The sequence below is a fragment of the Alexandromys fortis genome, unplaced genomic scaffold, assembly GCF_014885135.2.
Source record: "Alexandromys fortis isolate MF-2015 unplaced genomic scaffold, M_Fortis_MF-2015_v1.1 scaffold_55, whole genome shotgun sequence".
Taxonomy (NCBI): domain Eukaryota; kingdom Metazoa; phylum Chordata; class Mammalia; order Rodentia; family Cricetidae; genus Alexandromys; species Alexandromys fortis.
The window spans coordinates 10,711,426-10,730,466 of NW_026067936.1; the positions used below are offsets into that span (position 1 = coordinate 10,711,426).

At 44.4% G+C, this 19,041-nt stretch overlaps 1 protein-coding gene across 2 annotated transcripts in view; it reads left to right on the forward strand.

The window, feature by feature from the left end:
• Positions 1 to 19,041, forward strand: part of Prag1 (PEAK1 related, kinase-activating pseudokinase 1) — a 54,695-nt gene that overhangs the window by 20,257 nt on the left and 15,397 nt on the right. For both annotated transcript variants that reach the window (XM_050146859.1, XM_050146860.1), the window contains exon 4: positions 17,705 to 17,862. In XM_050146859.1, coding sequence (XP_050002816.1) covers positions 17,705 to 17,862 — 158 coding nt within the window. The remainder of the gene's footprint in view (positions 1 to 17,704; positions 17,863 to 19,041) is intronic.

Sequence of the window (19,041 nt, forward strand, 5' to 3'; positions counted from 1 at the left end):
TTTTTTTTTTTTTTTTTTTTTAAGCTGGGGTGAATTACACCTAGCTCAAAGATTGCAGTCCGAAACCAGTTTTACATGCAAAAATGAGTAGTCAATACACCTCCATATCCGTAGGAAATGGATTCTACCCAAGGATCCCAACCTCCCTGGATGCTCAGGCCTCTTGTCACACACCTTAGCATTTACTTATGCTCAGTTACCCTAAATCATCAGTAGCGTTATCTGAACAACCCACACAGTGTAAATGGTTTGTCAAGAGTTGTTGTACTGGAGTGTGTGGAAAACAATGGTATTGGTAGGAAACAAAGTTGTGAATATTCTCAACAGAAACCACAGTTTCTTAAATACCGTCTCCCCATGGCTGGCTAGGCCTGCAGAAACGGAACCCGTGGGTTGAGAGTTGACTACCCATTCACATAGCTGTACAGTTGATCTCCAGAATTCTTTTCATCTTGCAAAGCCGAAACTGCACATCAAACAATAACCCACCACTTTCCCTTACCCCTGACAGCAACCATTCAATTTTCTGCTTCTGATTCTGCGTTAGATATTTCGTGTAAGTGGGGTCACGTGCTAGATGTCTTTTTGTGACGGGCTATTGCCCTTGGCACAACATCTTCAAGTTTCATCCATGTCATGCTTGGGCAGAATTTCCTCTTAAGGCTTAATATTCTGCTGTGTCCTGTACCTTGTCCATTCGTCTGTTAATGGACACTTGGATGGCTTCCACTTTTATAGCGGTTGTGAATAATGTTCCTTCGTTCATAGCCTCCTGTGCCCTGTCTTTGATTTCAGGGGTTGGGTGGGAGAGAGTATATAGCCAGGAGTTCGAATAGCTGAATCATTTTGTATCTGATTAAAAAAAATCTTTTTGGAGTAGCTGCCACCCAGTGCTGTCTTACAAATGTTGTACCACCATTATTTTCACCGGTGGTAAACAAGGGCTCGGGTTTCCCCGTATTCTCTCTAAAACGTGTTACTTCCTGGGGATTGTTTGATATATATATAGTAGCTCTTCTTATGAGCATGAAGTAGCCCTTCATCGTGATTTTGATTGCCATTTCTTTCATGATTCATGATTACTGATGTTTAAAAAAAAACCTTTCCATGTGTTTTCTGGCTATTCTAAACTCTGGAGGAATGTCTGTTTGAGGTCTTTCCCCATTTTAAACTTCCGTTGTTGTTACTTTTGTCACAATTACTACTGAGTTGTGGAAGCCCATGTGCACTGTGTGTTGAATCCTTATTAGACGTAGTGTTTGCACTCCCCCTATGTTGAGTGTGCCCGCCGATGGAGGAAAGCTTTTCATTTTGGTGCAGTCCAACCTACTGTTTTCCCCTGTGCATCTCTTGGTTCAATTCCCAGAAGTCAGTGCCAAATGCAATGTCATGAAGCTTTGGTCCCATTTCCTTCTAGCAATGTGATGGCGTTGGGCTTTATATTTGGGTCTTTGATCCATATTGGGTTAGTTTTCATTGATTAGAATCCAAATCTATTCAATATTCTAATCTAACACCACTCACTGGAATGACTGCCTTTTTCCATCAAATGGTCTTGCCGCCTTGATGAATATTGTCTGAACATATGTGTTCAAATAAGTTCCATAGTCTCAATCACCACCATGTTCTAATAACTTTTTAAATTAAAAAAAAAACTGAGATTTCCAGCTTTGACAACACTATTTCATCTATTTGTTGTGGCTCAAGAATTCATATCAACCTTAGGGTGAAATCTCAGTTCCTGGGGGGACCTATCCTGAATCAATTGTGGCCCTAGATGATTGCTGCATTTTTCTAGAAAAGTACTTGGCAGGAGCAAAGATGGCAGGTGTTTGGAGTAATCCAGACTGATAGTGGTTGTAGCCAAGGCTGACGGTAGGGAAATGGAGCTATTGAGGAACTGACCAGGGGGCGTCAAAAGAGCCTGTGAGTAGTTCTGACCCCTCTGGGATCGCAGCCTGGAGCAGCATGAAGAAGGGGAAGAGTTCGTCCTATCAGCGTTGCTCCAAGCAGCCTTCCAAGCGAGGGCAGTAGAAACGGGGTCTGCTGTAAAGAGACACTGGTTTCTTAAGACCGATAGTTGGGTACAGGTGCATCATCAGGAGAGTGGACTGGAACTACTTGTCATCCAAAGACAAGAGTGTGAGAGGTCTGAAACCAGACTCACCAAAGCCAATAGCTTAGGAAGAAAAATATTACCACCAGGCCTTGGGAATCTTCGCAGGTGGGTAGATGACTAATGCGCCAACCAAAGTGACTCACATGGAGACAGGAGGTTGAGTCAGCCACTAGAAGGATTTGCTGGCTCATGAGGACGAGTGTGCAGAGGATGATTTTTGTCCTAGGGAGCCTGAGGTATTCTAAGGAGCTTCTCGTCTGCAAACAATGGGATAATCCAATAAGGGCTGCTCTTTTCCTACAGATTCCTATGCTGAAAGCCAGGCAATGAGTCGAGTAACCTGATTGGCTGGGGACAATGAGTTAAGTAATCTGGTTGGCTGAGGGCAATGCGTTGAGTAGCTTGACTGGCAGGGGGTGGCAATGAGTTGTGTAACTTGATTGGCTGGGGACAATGAGTTGAGTAACTTGATTGGCTGGGAGCTGTCTTGATGTCTCCATCTGGAGCTATGCTCTAAATGATCTAAATGTTTAACACATAGATTCAAAACGAGGTCTGAACAAATTAGCTCTTTGTGGTTTATTTAAAATTTAAATGTGTCGACTTGGTTATCCTTTCCCCTCTAGACTCCCTGAAAATGCCATAAGGGAGAAAAAAGGCAGGAAGGTAGAGTGAAGCCGCTCACCCTTCTGATTTTGTAGTGGCAAAGACACGGCTTGATTTACTGGAGGTCGCTGGTGTCATCGCTTGGTTATCTCTCCATTTGTCCATCCTGTCTTCTATTCCTCTGTCTGTCCATCCATCCAACTAGCACTTTCTGTATGCACGGATTATTCGTAGAACTTTGTAAATACTAACCCTAGAACCTTCCCAGCATCCTTAAAGACAAATGTTCATTTTTTACATTATAAATGGGAAGATAAAGCAAAGAAACTAAGTACATTTTTCCCCCTAAACCATAGCTAGTAATGTTGGGAAATCCCCATGCTTGGGCTAAACTACCACACGGGTGGCCTCTGAGGTGACCCGGAAACTCATTCAGGAGGTTAGTCAATTGCTTGCATGGCTGCTGTTCTCCACAGGCTCCCGAAGGCCCAGCCTATGTACAGGGCAGCCATGGGAGTACCCTCTGTGACCGGCAGTTGCTTGTTTTTAACGGTCTTCATCGCCTCTCCCCAGCCACCCCTCATGTGTGAACAGAAAAGTGAAGCCTCCTTCTTTCTTACAAACTTTCCAGACTGTGGGTTGGAACACGTGTTCTTAGTGGAGTTGAATTCTTCAGCACTCACCCTTCCGCCTCAATTCCGTGTCTCCCCATCTTCAGTCTTCCCTGAAATCTCATCCCAGGAGGCTCCAGGACCTGGCAGCCCAACACACCTATGAGAAAGCACACACTTGTGACGTAAACACAAGACTGCCTCTTAGAAACCCAAATGATCCATCTTTAACTAATGTTGTGTCTTTTAGCAGCGGAGTGTAGAGTCAGGGCAGATACCTGCGAATTTCTGTTGACCAGTTTCAGCATTTTGATCATTGGCTGAACGCAACTAGTAACCCGAACACTGTGTGTGTGTGTGTGTGTGTGTGTGTGTGTGTGTCTGTGTGTTCCTCGGAGACTATCAGTATGCTAGTCAGCTTATTGTCAATGACAAAATACCTCAGAAAAGAACTCAGTAGAGAGAGGGTAGGAGGATTCATTTTGGCTCATGCTTCAGAAGATTTTGAAGATGGTGAGCTAGCTCCTTTGCTTTGGGCCTGGGGTAATTCAGAATGTCCCGGCAGAGTAGCCTGCTCACCCCCATCAGCCAGGAAGCAGGAAGCAGGGTGATAGTGAGGAAGGGCCTGCCAACAAGCATACCCTTTCACTACCTCTGCTAACCTTTCCATTGTCTCACAGTAATAACTCAGGTGAAGCCCCCCGCCCCTCCCCCACACGAGTGGGTTAGCACTACAAGCCAGTCTCTTCTTCTAGGTGCCATCTCTGGGCACAGTTGTGCTGGGGACTCAGCATATGAGTTTATGGGGGACATTGAGTCTGTGGGTGAGATTCCAGCTGCAAAGTATAGCAGCAGGAAAAACCAGTCTCGCTTGGTCTGATACACTCAGTCAGCACTGCACACAGAAGGCTTCTATAATCAATTGCATGGGCCTTTTTGCACACACCAAGCAGTTAGTTATGCAGAGAACTGGAGCAAGGCGTCTTCTGATTCAGCCCTGTCCTGTCACTTCCTTGCCTGGAGACAGTATCAGCTTCTGTGGTTTAAGGTTTTAGTCCCTGGTTGCCTCTGCCCTCTTTCAGATCCTGATGACAAGCCCCCGGGGTTGTTTTTGACCTGTGCTTCTGACTGAGCTGTGCATCGGGCTCCCATAATTCCTTCCCTAGGCTTGATTGATTTGCTAGAACAACTCAGGAAATAGGTCCATTTGCAGGTTTATTGTAAAGATCTCCCAAAGGCTTCTGATGAATACCAGGTGGAGTAATAATAGGTCAAGGTGCTTGGCCAGGGTGCGGAGCTTCCGTGTCCTTTCTGGTCACCACTCCCAGGAAACAGATGTGTTCAGTTCCCTGGAAGCTCCTTAAGCCCCAGCCCTTGGATTTATGACACAGCCATGATTGATTAAAGCATTCCCTATTAGTGATCAATTTAACCTTCAGCCCTCTCCATTCCTGAGAGCTTGGGAAATGAGGCTAAAAGTCCCAACCCTCTGATCCTGCCGTGGTCTTCGTTCCTGTGACCATCTTCCGCCCTAGGACTCCTCTAGATACTATCAGCTATTAAAAAACTTATTGGTATATAAAAAGATCCTTAGAGTCTTAGAAAATCTAAGAACTTCAGGAGTTGTGTGTCAAAGAAACTAGGGCAAAGATTAAATAGACATTTAACATTACCACAGTTCCTCTTGAATTAATGATGGCTTTGTTTCAATTTTTATTTTATTTAAAAGATGTATTCTTACTTTTAAATGGTTTGCACTAAATGCAAAATTGAGCCCAAAGGGCCTTTTAAGGCTGTAAAATCTGATCAGAATAGAGAGGCATTGGTTGTACATGCAAATGAATGAGCCAGCATGGTGGGGACCAGAGGTCATCTGACCGCAGAGGAAACTGGTTTTTCTATACTTATTCGTGCAAACAAACGAGTGGGGAAAGTACCACAGAGCAGTCTGTTCCTTTTAGTCTGTTCAGCTGGCACTGGGGACCTTGCAAAATAGCTCTTAGAACATCTTCACCAAACAACGCCAATAGGGCAAGTTCAGGGTCATCACAACCTGAAAGTCAGCTAGGAACACACCAGACCCTGTCTTTAAACAATTAATAAATAAAGAAGCCTGGGATTGATGCCTCGTGCCTTTCATCCCAGAAGCAAATGGAGAAGCAGGTGGATCTCTGAGTTCTAGGCCAGCCTGGTCTACAGAGACCTGTTTTAAGACAGCCAAGGCTATACAGAGAAACCCTGTCTCAAAAAAACAAAGCAAGCAAACAAGAAAAAAATTTAAACAATCACCAAAGACAGTAATAATAATAATAATAAAAATAATAAAAAATTCTTGTTAGGTTTGTTACCAGCCTAATCCCATATTTTCCAAAAAGACTATACAATGTATTGAAATATAAGTTATTTTGAGACCATTGTATTTTGTAGATAACAGTTTCATTCAAACAAAAGTTGCTCAGCATTCCTGCCCCGTGCATGTTTTGCTAAGCAAGGGTAATTCTTTTTTAAGGAAAGCATTCTTCTCCCGGATGTTGGGGAGATATTGAAACAGAGGCAGAAAAACTGAGTCAAGAAGTGTTTCCTAATCACTCTGTTCCAGCGGGCCCTGCCAACGGCACAGCTCTGCAACCATGCCTGTATTAAATATTTGAGACTTCTTGGTTCCTTTTTAGTCTAAAAGTAGATTCAATAATCTACCCTTTTATCCTATCATTTTTAATAATATATCCCCCCCCTTTCACTTCAGAAAGAGATCCCTAAATCTAATCTTCTTCGTTTAGTTATTTTCCCTGACCATGAACAACAACTTGCAACCAACTCCTAAACAGTGGTAAACATCCATAATACATTGAACAACTAAAACACATCCACCCCAAAACATCCAGTGTGGACATTGTGTTCTCTAGACTGCTTCCTGTTTCCTGGGGGTGATGGCATCTTTAGGTAACCCTGAGAAAATTGGGATAATGGCCAAATACTAGAAGAGCTGGTTGTATTATTTTGTTGTTGTTGTTTTTGGTGTAGGAGGTCTTTCAGTATTTGTGTTGCTTTCATTGGTTCATCAATAAAGAAACTGCTTGGCCTGATTGGGCAGAACTTAGATAGGCGGAGAAGACAGAACTGTATTCTGGGAGGAAGAAAGCAGCAGATGGAGCCAGGCTGCCATGAAGCTGCCAGGTCAGACATGCTAAATCTTTCCCTGTAAGCCACAACCTTGCGGTGACATTCAGATTATTAGAAATGGGTTGAATCAAGATGTGAGAGTTAGCCAATAAGAGGCTTGAGGTTATGGGCCAAACAGTAATTTAATTAATACAATTTCTTTGTGGTTATTGCGGAGATTAAGCTAGCAGGGACGACCAAAGGGCCTGCTCCCTCCGCAATAGTTGTTTAGTCTCTGTGTAATGGGAAAGTATAGGGCTTATCTGAAGCATGGGTGGATAGTCTTTGGGGCTGGACCATCTCAGCTAGCAGCTTTGAAGTTGTTCTAGATACAGAATTTTGAGGAAAGTGCAACAGAGGCATTCTGAGAGGCTACTTGTCTTCATTGGTGTCTGGTTCTTTTGTTCTGAAAATGCATAAACTTTTAAAGGTAGCATTTATCTGCATTAACATAAGTATGGAATATACAGTGTACACAAGTCGGCTAAAGATTTTGTTGTTGTTGTTGTTGTTGTGTGTTTGAGCAGATAAAGGGCATCTGTTAATTTTATAAATCGTTTTGGATTGTATAACCAAACCATAAATTTCCATCCATGTCATGAAAAGATGGTAGGTAATAATAAGTCATGAGGACTCTGTAGACAAGATTTTTCCTGTCTCATCCAGTCTCAGATCTATTCCCATGCAGAAGGATCAGCATACACATCACCTGTTTGGTAGTTTTTTTTTCTAACTTCCTCTCTCATGTCTGCAGCCATGATTCTCAGATGGTCTCCGCTGGTCAAATCTGATCTGTATTAACTTTGAAGGAATCCAAAGCTGTTTGTTTCCTGTGGAAATAAAGGCATAACCTCTCCTCCAGTGCAACACATGCTTCAACTTCCATGTCGAAGCCAAGATATCTCTAAAGTGTCTAGGCTGGTTTAATTCAGCAGTCCCTTCCCTAATCCAGTGTCTTTCAGCAGCTGTTGGTCACTTACCAGCACTCAAAAAGTTCAAAGTCAACAAAGCAGCCTACATGATCCAGACTCCCTGTGCATTTCCCGTGTTTATGTGGCTTTTTAAAAAATTGTTTTACTCTGTCTTTTAAGACTTCACTCTATTATTTTACTCTGGTGGGTATGAGTGGGAGCCATGTTTACCACCCCAGTCCTGGGAAGTTGCTGAGTCTGGTTTGCAGAGTCCACATGAACAGCAGCCAACTCTTGTGAATGCAACTGCTGTGTGTGGAACCTGCTGGCACCTCTTCTCTGTCCTTGTGGCTGTACCACATGTAAGAGTGTCAAATGTAGTTGGATATTTCTTTGCGCCACCAGCTCACAAGTAATGACATGGGGACTTATTAATTATGAAAGTTCAGCCTATAGCTTAGGCTTGTTCTTAAGCAGTTTTTATAACTTATATTAACCCATTTCTATTCATCTATGTTCTATCACTTTATGTCTCTTCCATCTTGCACCTCCTATGTCCTCTCCAGGTCTCCTGGCTTCTCTGACACGCCTAGATTCCTCCTCCTCTTCCTTTTTCTCCCTGGAAATCCTACCCATCCCTCCCGCCTTAGTGTAATAAAAAGCTGAATGACCAATAGCTAGTTAGGAGTTACAAATATTCCATAACATTTGTATGTGTGTTGGGGAGGAGGGAAAAGTGTATATGTGTGTGTGTGTCTGTGTCTGTATGTACGTAGGGAGAATGTGTATATGTGTATGTGTGCAGGAAGCCAGGGGTTAATATTAGGAGTCTTCTTCCACTCTCCACTTTATTATTATTATTATTTGTTGTTGTTGTTATTATTATATTTTGAGACAGTTTATCCCTGAACCTTGAACTTACTATATTTGGTACTTTTCTGCTGCCATGTTAAAACACCATGACCAAGGCAACTTATAGGAAAACAAAAAAAGAGTTAAAAAAAAGAAAAAGAAAAGTTTGTTTTAGCTTATGGTTCCAGAGGGTTAGAGTCTATCATGGTAGGTGTGGAAGCAGGGGCAGCAGGCTTGGTGGCAGGAGCAGGCAGTCAAGGGCTCTCATTGTGAACTACAAACATGTAGCAGAGAAAGCTAACTGGAAAGGGTTTTAGTCTTTAAACTCTCAAAGCCTGCTTCCGGTGATGTACTTCTTCAAACCAGCCCACACCTTCTAAACCTTCCCCAACATCTTTGCCACCCGAGGATCAAGTGTTTAAAAGGATGAGCAGGTCAGGACATTTGGAGTTCAAACCACATTATCCCTTCAGCTAGATCACCGGTTCTCAACTGGGTCCCATATCAGATATCCTGCAAGTCAGATATTTACACTACAATTCCTAACAGTAGCAAAATTACAGTTGTGAAGTAACAGTGAGACAATTTTATGGTTGAGGGTGACCACAACGTGAGGAGCTATATATTAAAGGGTCACAGTGTTAGGAAGGTTGAGGACCACTGGTCTAGATGCCTTCAGCTCTGGGATCCACTTTCCACCCACTGCCCAGCACCATGGTTGCAGATATGTTCCAGACTACCCAGTTCTCCCTCCTAGTGGGTTTTTTAATGTGTATGTAGATACTAGTGGAGAATATTTCAAAATGAGATTATCAAAGAAAGTGTGTGATTTGTTTTTCTGCACAAACAAGTGACAAAAATATGGCAAACAAGATAAAGGAGCCCTGTGGGCACTCAGTGTCGGATCCTGCATTCAGCTGTCGTGAAGATAGCATCGATCCATAAAAGGAGTTTAAGCCAGGATTGCAAGACTTCCTGAAGACGTGGCTTGCATTCTCCCTAAAAGAGCTTAAATATTTCCCTACCCATTTGCAGGTTGGAAGCGCAGGGATTGTGTCAGTTCCTCTCACCATTACATCCTCCAGCCCCTAACACGACGTTCAGCACAGAGCAGACAATGTGTATGTAGTGTCGGAGATCCTAGGACAGCTGCTGCAGCTAGACAGCAAGGAGGACAGGTTGCAATGAATACGGACGTGTGGGAGAAACTCAAAGAGGGGTGTTCGCCCTAGTCATCAATCCAATATGAATCTCTCTATGAACGTTCAGAGAGAGGCTCGGTACTAGAAAGTAAGGAGAGAAATGTAATGTATTTTTAGAGCCGGCCCAAATGAGACAATTGGTGATTAAAGGCGCGAGTCAGAGGCAGTGCCGTCCCTGCTTTCCTGTGCTCCTGCAGGAAGTGCATTTCATAGAAAAGTCAGAGAGGAACTGAGGGAGTCACAGAGCCCGGAGCTGGGGACCCACAGCTGTGTAAGGAAGCACGCTGGACCGCCTCTGGAGCTGGCCCTTCACCTCGGTTTGCTCCATGCAACCCCGAAATCACTGGCTGGCCAGTCAGGGGGCTCAAGAGGCCACCGTGATGAGGACGGCACCTCGAGCAGGAGGCTAGGATGGTAAGAGCTGTTTGTTGTTCCTAGGGACTGACTGTTCGAATCTGAAAGCAGTGCTTGACCTCGGCTTAGTGATCTCGAAAGGTGTGTAGAAGTGTTCAGTGGGTTTCCACTTCTGGAGCATGAATGTTAGTTCTGAAGTTTTTACATTATCACTAAACTTATTATTAGACGTAATGGGTTCCGACACTTGGTGGTGTGTTTATCAAAATTGAAAGAGTTTGCTTCAAACTCTGATGCAGGTGTTTTTGTAATTTTGGATCTTTAGCTGCAGAGGCAGGAAGCTCTTCTGTAAGTGTCTCGGAGCTGAACTAAATCCAGCCGAGAGAATGACAGTGTGCTTCCGTCACACTGTTAACTGCGCCCATCACCAGCCGGTTCCCGCAGCTGTGTATAACGGGAGATGTGGCCTCAAGCTGCACACGGGCACATGGCCTCCATGAAGCATGCAGCCATTTGGAAAACTCTCATTCTGGAGGTTCTGGGGGGCGGGGGGCGGTATTTTTAGATGAGGCTTCTTCCTATGAATGAGGAAGTCTGGCAGATGGCACTTCCGGCTGATCCTCCCCCTCCACCCCACCCCCCAGCCTTCTTCCAGTGTAGCATAGAGAGCACTCTTGCGAAACTTCACTCAGGACAATGGAGGGAAAAGCCATTCTAAAAGCGCCTGGTAGCAGCTGCAGAGCGAGGTGTGGAAAGACGCTGTGTCACCGAGTTGTGTGTTGCACACAGATCTCCTGTGACCCTGCACACAATCAACAGTGGGCGACAGGAAAGGAAGTCTAAGCAAGAATAGGTCGTGTGTCACAGGACGGAGCAGACATCATGGGATCTGTTTACCCACCGAAGAGAAAAGGCTAAATGTATGGGGGTTTTGTCCATTGAAATTACTTCCTTAAGGCATAGGATGTCAGATTTCATTTTATAGAAGGTTTGCACCGGCTCCGTGGAAAACAAAACAAATTGACTTGTTGTTATAAGTATAGCCTTGTGATACATCGTTAGATTTCTCCTGTTGTCACTTGGCCTTACGTCTGACAGAGCGCTCCGCTGAGGTTCAGAGGCCGCCTTTGGGACTCTAAGCCCTTCTCAGAGAGTCTTAAGAAGTCTGTTGCACACACAGACTGGAGAATCAAAACCATCTTGATTATAAGTCTGGGCTTTGATGGCAAGCTTGCCTTTCATTTTAAAATTTGATGTGGTTTTGGCTTGTTCCCTGATTAAAGTGGCAATCCTCAAAGAGGGCAGATGGCCCAGGTTTCCAGGGTGGAAGTTGTGGATGCTGTTCCGTGAGAGTCTTCGCTTTGGGATTCGGCTGCTGATTTTATGATTGGCAGCAGTGAGGATGAAGCTCAGGGCCTCGTGCACATAGGCAAGTGGTTTACCTGTGCATTCCTGACCCTTCCTAACATTTTACTATTTTTTTTAGTGGATCCCCATCCCGCCCCAGTGTATATCAGAAAGTATGTCCTTATGTATATCCAAGCACTCCCAAGGCTTCCTGAATTATTTATGGGAATCCAACTGCATGAGATGAGATTTACCAGTAGGAAGCAATATTCTGATCTTCAGAAGTCACGAATTCTGCTTGTGCCTCAGATGTGAATACTACCCAGTCTCCGGTTGGGTACCTCTGTCCTTTCCGAAGTGTGCATACACACATATACTGAGAGTTTATCCCGAAACCACAGACAAGAAAAGATGTGCTCTGTGTCCACTGGGTGAGACTCTATAGAGATGGCTTCCCCATCATACGGCACCGATTCACAAGGACTAAGACCTGAGATGCACCGCTTTCTATCCGCAGGCTCTCTTGAGGGGGAACCAACAATCTCTGAGCCTGCGGTTTCCTCAGGGAGTTGGATGGATGATGCTTCTCCAGGTCGTACCAGGTCCTTGCCTTCCATTCAGGCCCCAGTGGGTCCTGTCCCCCATACACACCCAAAGGAAGCATACAGTGAAATTCAAGTAGCAATTTAACTGATACTCAGGTTCTTCCCCTAGGATTTTTCAAATAGTAACTGTTTTTCGTTTGCTTTGTTTACTTGTGTGGTGTTGGGAGTGCATGAAGCACACACTACACCACTGACCTGCTCCCTCCGTCCTAGGTTTATTTTAGTAGAACTTGGCTAAACTCTACCACGGAAGAGTCCTCCCCATCCAGTTCCCACTTCAACTCTTCCCACCGAGCACAGTTACTGCCTTAAAGCCGACAAACATCATTTACATTTTATTAGATGCTTTAAAGAATAAGCCCATCGTTAAATGTTTTGAAAGTCTGCGGATGGTATCACACTGCACTTGCGCCTCGGTCCAAACTGCTCTCCATCTTTTAGCATCGTGAAAATTTTATATGTTTGCACATAATCCTGTTCACTTGTTTTTGACAGCCGTATTTTATTCCACCAGAAGACTGGACCACGGTTTCTGTGTCCCTTTCCTGATGGAGAGTTCTGTCTGTCCTCAACGTTCTTGTACATAAATGAGAGTTGTCTCTAAGTGTTCACTCCGTAGCACGGTGGCTCCTAGCTTAAAGTGTAGTTAGCGCTTTCACTGGGTTATAAGTACATGGAGGATGTTGAAGACTTAGAATGAAAAAAGAACTTAAAGTGACTCATTAATTTTCTCCTTTTGTATTCGCTGGGTATGGTGGTTGCATACTTGTAATTTCAACACTTGGGAGGCTGAGGTAGAAGGATTGCCAAGAGTTTGATGCCAGTGTGGGCCGTATAGCAAGTGCCAGGGCAGCCTAAGCTATTATATAAAAACCTTGTCAAAAGAAAAAGAAAAGGAAAAAAAAAATTGATTACCTGTTGAAGTGACAGTCCTTTGGTTCGTTACACTAAAATGCAACACTGAAATTAGTCGCACTGATCTTTTATATTTTTAAATGTGACTACTTGAAAATTTTAAGTCACGTGTATAATTCGCATTGTATTTCTTCTGGAGAAAAGGCTCCTCTAGAACAGGAGATGGTGGCTGTTGCATATCTGCAGCCTCCTGGAAAGAACGTCTTATTAGAAAGCGTCCCCACTTGTCTTCAGTGGCTGGCTGAGGCAGTTTTCCTGCCATGTCAGATGCCAGCAGAGTTGAGCAGTTCCTGTCCCTACGGTCCTCGAGCCTCTAGCACTCACTGCGTGGCTGTCCTAGGAAAACTGTTGATCTGAATTCTAGAGTAGCTTTTGTAAAAGATGAGGACCGCATAGGGACCGTTTAGTATTTTATCCAACACACATAAATGTGCACCTGAAACAAAAGTTTTACAAAACAGATTTTCACAAAAGCTCCCTGTAGATATTTTCTGGTTATTTCTACTTAGTTGAAATGAACTATTGGTAATAATTGTTGTGACCACTAGAATGATTTAGTCACCGATTCTCTGCTAGCGATTTTAATAACTTCACTTAAGGTTATTCTTATGTAGACCTCAAAGTGGACACAGAGTTACATTGGACTAATTTTCAGGATTCATTAAACTGGTGGTGGCAGTGGCGGTGACGGTGGGTGGTGTATGTCTGTATATATGTACATATATATGTGTGTGTGTGTGTGTGTATCTGTATGTCTATGGTCCCACCTTCTCCTACATCTTCAAACAATGCATGTTGATTGCTAATCCTACTGGATGAACTGAGAGTTTCTTTGGCTTACAAACTTTTTACTTAGTGAGGCTGACCATCTTTCTGTGCATTGGCTGACTTCTTGGGTCCTGTTTGATGAATTATTTGTTCATTTCTATTGTCTCAAAAAAAATTGAAACTTACTGAGTACATGTGTATGGGCCTGTGCCTGCCGTGGAATGCATGTGGAGGTCACAGGACAGCTTTGGGGAGCCAGTTTTCTGCTTCTGCCTTGTGAGTTCCAGGAAGGCTTGATTGCCCTCACCCCTACCCTCTGAGCCATCCTGCTGCCCTCTACTACAAGGGAGTCATTGGCCATTTTCCTTAGGCCTTCTTTGGGTATTCCAGAATCAACTTATGGCGTATGGGGGGGCAGATTTGTAGCTTGTTCACCCCAAGACTCAGCTTTTCACTTTCTGTACAGCCCCTTCCATCACCCAGAAGTTTGAAATTTCAAAGCCTGGGAAGTGATCTAGCCATTCATCTACATTTTTTTTCTTTCCTTTCCTATTTAAGTCATACTTTCTTACCTAAGGTCAGAAACGTTTTCCTTGATAGCTTCCGCTTATAGATTTAAAGATACCCTGTTTTATTTTTAAGCACCCAAAAAATCACGCTTAAGCACAGTTTGAGATAACGCTTTACTGTCTGTGCCCGTCACAGACGGTTGTTCGAAGTTTCAGACTCGCTTGCCCTCCTCCCGTCACTCCAGCGTGGGTGTGTCACACACGGCGAGTTCTGACACCTGTGAGACTCACGTCATATCTCGGTCCCGTGATCACCAGAGCGAACTCTTTACAGATGTCATTTACACTGCAAGGCCTCGGTGACTGTATGGGAAGTTCCAGTGACCTTTCAAGAACCGCTTAAGCCTTCTAAAAATGACACCAGATAATTGAAAAAGAAGAAAAACGATTCGGTTCATTCTGTACTTCTGATTTAACCTTTACAGAAAGACAAGAAAAAAGAGAAATTGTGGGCTGGCCTCTAAATGAATATAAATATGAAACCCCTAAATTACATGTCAATAAAATTCAGCAATGGGTGATAAATTGTAAATGAAACGTGTCTGCCAGAGCCCACAACAAGCTCATGTTTCATGTTGAAGCATTCTTGGTCCCGATTTCTAATAAGCATCATTAGTCCTGCTTTGTATAGAAGCATCCTTTGTCCTGCTTTGTGTAGAAGCATCATTCTTGGTCCTGCTTTCGTAAGAAGATTGGCATCCAGTACCTACGTGCTCCCTTTTCTTTCAAACTTGGCACACCTGCATATGTGTGTGTTCACACATAGGTGAATTTGTGAGTCTCTTAAATTTGTTTATTTATACACAAGTGTTTCCTCAGTGTGTGGAGTAGGCACAGTGCCAGCTCAGGAATCAGGGTGCTCTAGTTTCTGCCTTAGTGATTCTCTCTCTCCCTTTCTTCTCTCTCTCCCCCACCTCTCTTTTTTGATTTTGCGAGACAGGATCTCTCTGTGTAGCCCCGACTGTCCTGGAACTTGCTTTATGGACCAGGCTGGCCTCAAGGTCACAGAGATCCACCTGCCTCTGTCTCCCGAGTGCTGGGATTAAAGATGTGCACCACCACCACCCTGCTCTCTCGCTGTTTGTTAATATCTGTGTGTGTGCATGTACGTGCGTGTGTGTGTGTGTGTGTGTAGGTACAAGTGCCCACTTAGTCATGCAGAGGCCTGAGGAAGCCAGGTTTCTTCTTCTGTTGCTTTCTGCCTTACTCCCCAAGACAGAGTGTTGTAAGGGGATGGGCTGCTTGTTGGTCCCGTCTGCCCAGCTGGCTAGCTTACACTCAAAATAACCACACAGAAACTGTATTAATTAAAACACTGCTTGGCCATTAGCTCTAATTTCTTATTGGCTAATTGTTAGTTTAACCCATCTCCGTTAATCTGTGTATCACCACGTGGCAGTGGCTTACTGGAGATGCTAACCTAACCAGCATCCATCTCAGGCAGAGGATCCATGGCTTCTCTGACTCTGCCCTTCTTCCTCCCAGCATTTAGTTCTGTTTTCTCTGCCTACCTAAGTTCCGCCCTATCAACTAGGCCAAGGCAGTTTCTTTATTCATTAACCATTGAAAGCAACACACAAATAGAAGGACCTCCTACACCAACAGAATCTATCACTAAAACAGAAGCTCCCACTTTCACTGGGCTATATAACCAGCAAGCTTGCAGGATCCCTCTTCTTTGCCTTCCCCAGTGACACCTGCCTTTTATGGAGGTGATAAGAATTCAAACTCAAGTCCTCATCCTTGCAGATCAATTACTCTTATCCACTGAGCCATCTCCCTCGTCCCTGATTGTCTAGGTCTGGGGACTGGGCAAAACCTTCTCCGAGCTGTCCTTGTCAAAGCTTTATCTTGTGACTTCTGAGAAAACCATTTCTGTTCGCATCCCATCACAGTGACTAAATACTTGAGAAAACCAACATGAAGGAGGAAAGGTTTTAGTCCCTGATGACTTGGATCCATTGTTTCCGGGTCTGGGACAAGGTAGTATGTTTTGGTTGGTGCCAGGGAAGCGGAGCGACGCTTCACTTCATGGTAGCCTGGGGACAGAATGCTTAGAAGGAGAAAGAGCTAGAAGGAGAAAGGGCTGGATATAAAGCATACCTTTCAAGGATGTGTCCCCTATGGCCTGCTTCCTTCAGCCAGGCTTCATCTCCCAAGTGCTCCATTGCCTCGCCAAACCCCATTAGGATCTGAATTTATATTAAATCCATCCATGATGTCAGAGATCCAAAGCCAACAGTCACCTCCCCAAAGTCTCCACTTTCACACTCTGCTACACAAAGGGCCAAAGCCTTCAAACAGACAAGCTTTGGAGGCTGCTTATGCTCTATAAACCATGATGTTGCTGCTGAAATATCTGATGAGGAAAATATATTATTAATCTTGCCGAGGCTTAAATAAAGACCATTACTCCCACAGCATGAAGACGTCATTGTTATGTTGCTGTTTTTGTTTTCTTTTATTTCTTGGTTAGTCTTGTCTTGTTTTCCAGATCTTGACATGGTTCTAAAATGTTAAGATCTACTCTTCCCATTACCGTCATGCTAACAATATTTGAAGGCTTTAAAATAAATGTTAATACAGGTCTCGAGGTTGGGAGCTACATGATTTCCAGTGAGCTTTTGCTATGATCTCGCACAAGCTTTCTCTAAACCTTTCGAATAAAAGCAAGACAATCCCGCCACACACACACAAAAAAAGCATCTGTCAATGCTATAAGGTCATGGATATTAAGTAGGGCAGTTAGTTCTGCTGCCTAATCAATACCGCACTGAAAGTTTCCTGCAGCAGATATTGCAGTGTGGTCCACCATAGTGAGACAGAGAGGCCTTCAAGGCGTATCCTCCATTCAGGCAAATGGGGAAGAACTGGACTGATGGTGGGTCTGTCTCACTTCACGGTGCAACTGTCAGGTGACAAGTGACTTGTCATGTGGCTCTTAGGGAAGGAAGGAGGGCTCAGTGACCTGAACACTTGACCTGGTGCTGCTTGTTTTGAGGCAAGGTCTTTGTTCCTTACAGTTGGAATTCCCGTTGCTTATATGTCGGTAATGCTATCTAAGTCATAGAACAAACCATCTCATAGGAAGCCAAAGGGCAGTTTGGGCTTAAGGGGTAGTTTAATTCCGCTTAAGTGTTTCACGGGAAGTCTGGTTAAAATTTAAAGAAGCTTTTCCTTGGGTCCAAGGAGCAGACCACCGAAGCCGCGGCAGAAGAGCACAAAGGTTGCCCACGGTTTTAGGCCTAGTTTGCAATTCAGTCCAGGGCTTGCAAAAGCATCCGGTTTCTGCAACTCTCTATACAATCTCCATGCGTCACTCTGAAGTGGACTGGGTGCCGCTGCCCCCAGTTTTTTTTTTTTTAAAGCCACATTTCCCAGATATTTTAGATGGCATTGATGGCAGACGGGATCAGATGGAAAGCCATCTCCTCCCAAGATGGGACATTGGAGCTTGTCTGAATTCATTCACTCTTCTCCCAGGCGGTCTCAGCAAACAGTATTCCTGTGCATACTATTTCATAAGAACCCCTGTTCCTTTCCCCCCCGGATTATTTTGTGTATAACTTCCTGGTGCTGGGCGGTTTTTGAGAGCTTGGGAGACCTGGGACCCATCAGCAGGTCTCTCACTGGAAACCAGCTGAACCTCACGTCCTCACGCCCATTGTTTGTTCCCTCTCCAGGCACCTGTTAAAAATGAACAAGAGCAGCTCTGACTTGGAAAAAGTGAGCCAGAGTTCCGCAGAAAGCCTCAGCCCATCCTTCAGGGGGGCCCACGTCAGCTTCACCACGGGCTCCACGGACAGCCTCGCCTCTGACTCCAGGACCTGCAGCGATGGAGGTAACAAAGCAGTCCTCGACAGACGGGCTTCCGATCTGCAGAGTCTGCAAAGCAGACCCGAGTCAGTTGCCAGGATTTGAAAGGCTCAAACAAGGCCTTTAGTCCTGGTGCTGCTTTGTGCTAGAAGTAGACCCTTCCCAGGGGCTGGGGAAGTTCATCCCTCATGAACATGACAAGCTACCTCCTTGTGTCACCCTCCGCAGTTAGAAGTGCACTGGCTTGGGGACAGGGTAGAAGGAGGCTACATTCAAACAGGTGTTGAGGGTTGACCAGATGGCTCTCTCATGTAGTACTTCCTGGACAAGCATAAAGGCTTGGGTTTCAATCCTGGTCACTAAGGACGCAAAGATCAGAGGATCTCTGAGGCTTACTAGCTGATGCAGCTAACACATGTGTGTGTACACAGACAGACACACAAACACACACACACAAAGTATGTTGAAAGGCTTCTGATTCTCTGACTAATGAGTCACAAGTTAGATATTTATATCCTTCCTGTCCACTGAGGACCCTGGAACGTCAGATATCGTGGTGTCTCATTTACATGCCTACACATGTATGCATACACGTACACAGTAGATGTTTGTGCAAATGTTTACTAATTAAAACATGAAGGAAGGCCGTCATTGCCCACCCCTATTCCGTATTAACCGTTGAAGTATAATATGTGGATGTGTCCTGTTAGGCATGTTCCCAAAAAGGAGCTTGAGGTTTTCTTCCCTTGTGGATGTCATGGTGGTGTTTAGGACCTTTCACCCCTTGGGCATGCTCTGTGCGCATCCTCTCCTGCTCTTCTCCTAGGCTGCCTTAGCATGTTAGAGTTACACCTCAGCTGGTGTGACATCCTCATTCTATGGAAGCACCTCTTCTTGGGGTAGAAAAACCCAAGACACATTTCTGTCAGCAAATGTATATTATAACTTTTCTAATGAGAAAGTTCTGCTAGCTCTTACTCACAAACAGGAAATGTGATTGTCTGGATTTGGGGGAAATGTAGCAGAAGCAAGATTGTCTGTCTTTTTTTTTTTTTTTTTTTTCTTTCTGTAGCTATTCGGGACTCATATCTCCTTCCTTTTCCCATCCCACTGTGCAAAATTTCAATGAGGCAGATTATCCCCTAAAGGCCTGAGTGTCTGAGCCCTGCTCCCATGCCAGGACTGGACTGAGGTGCTTCATCCT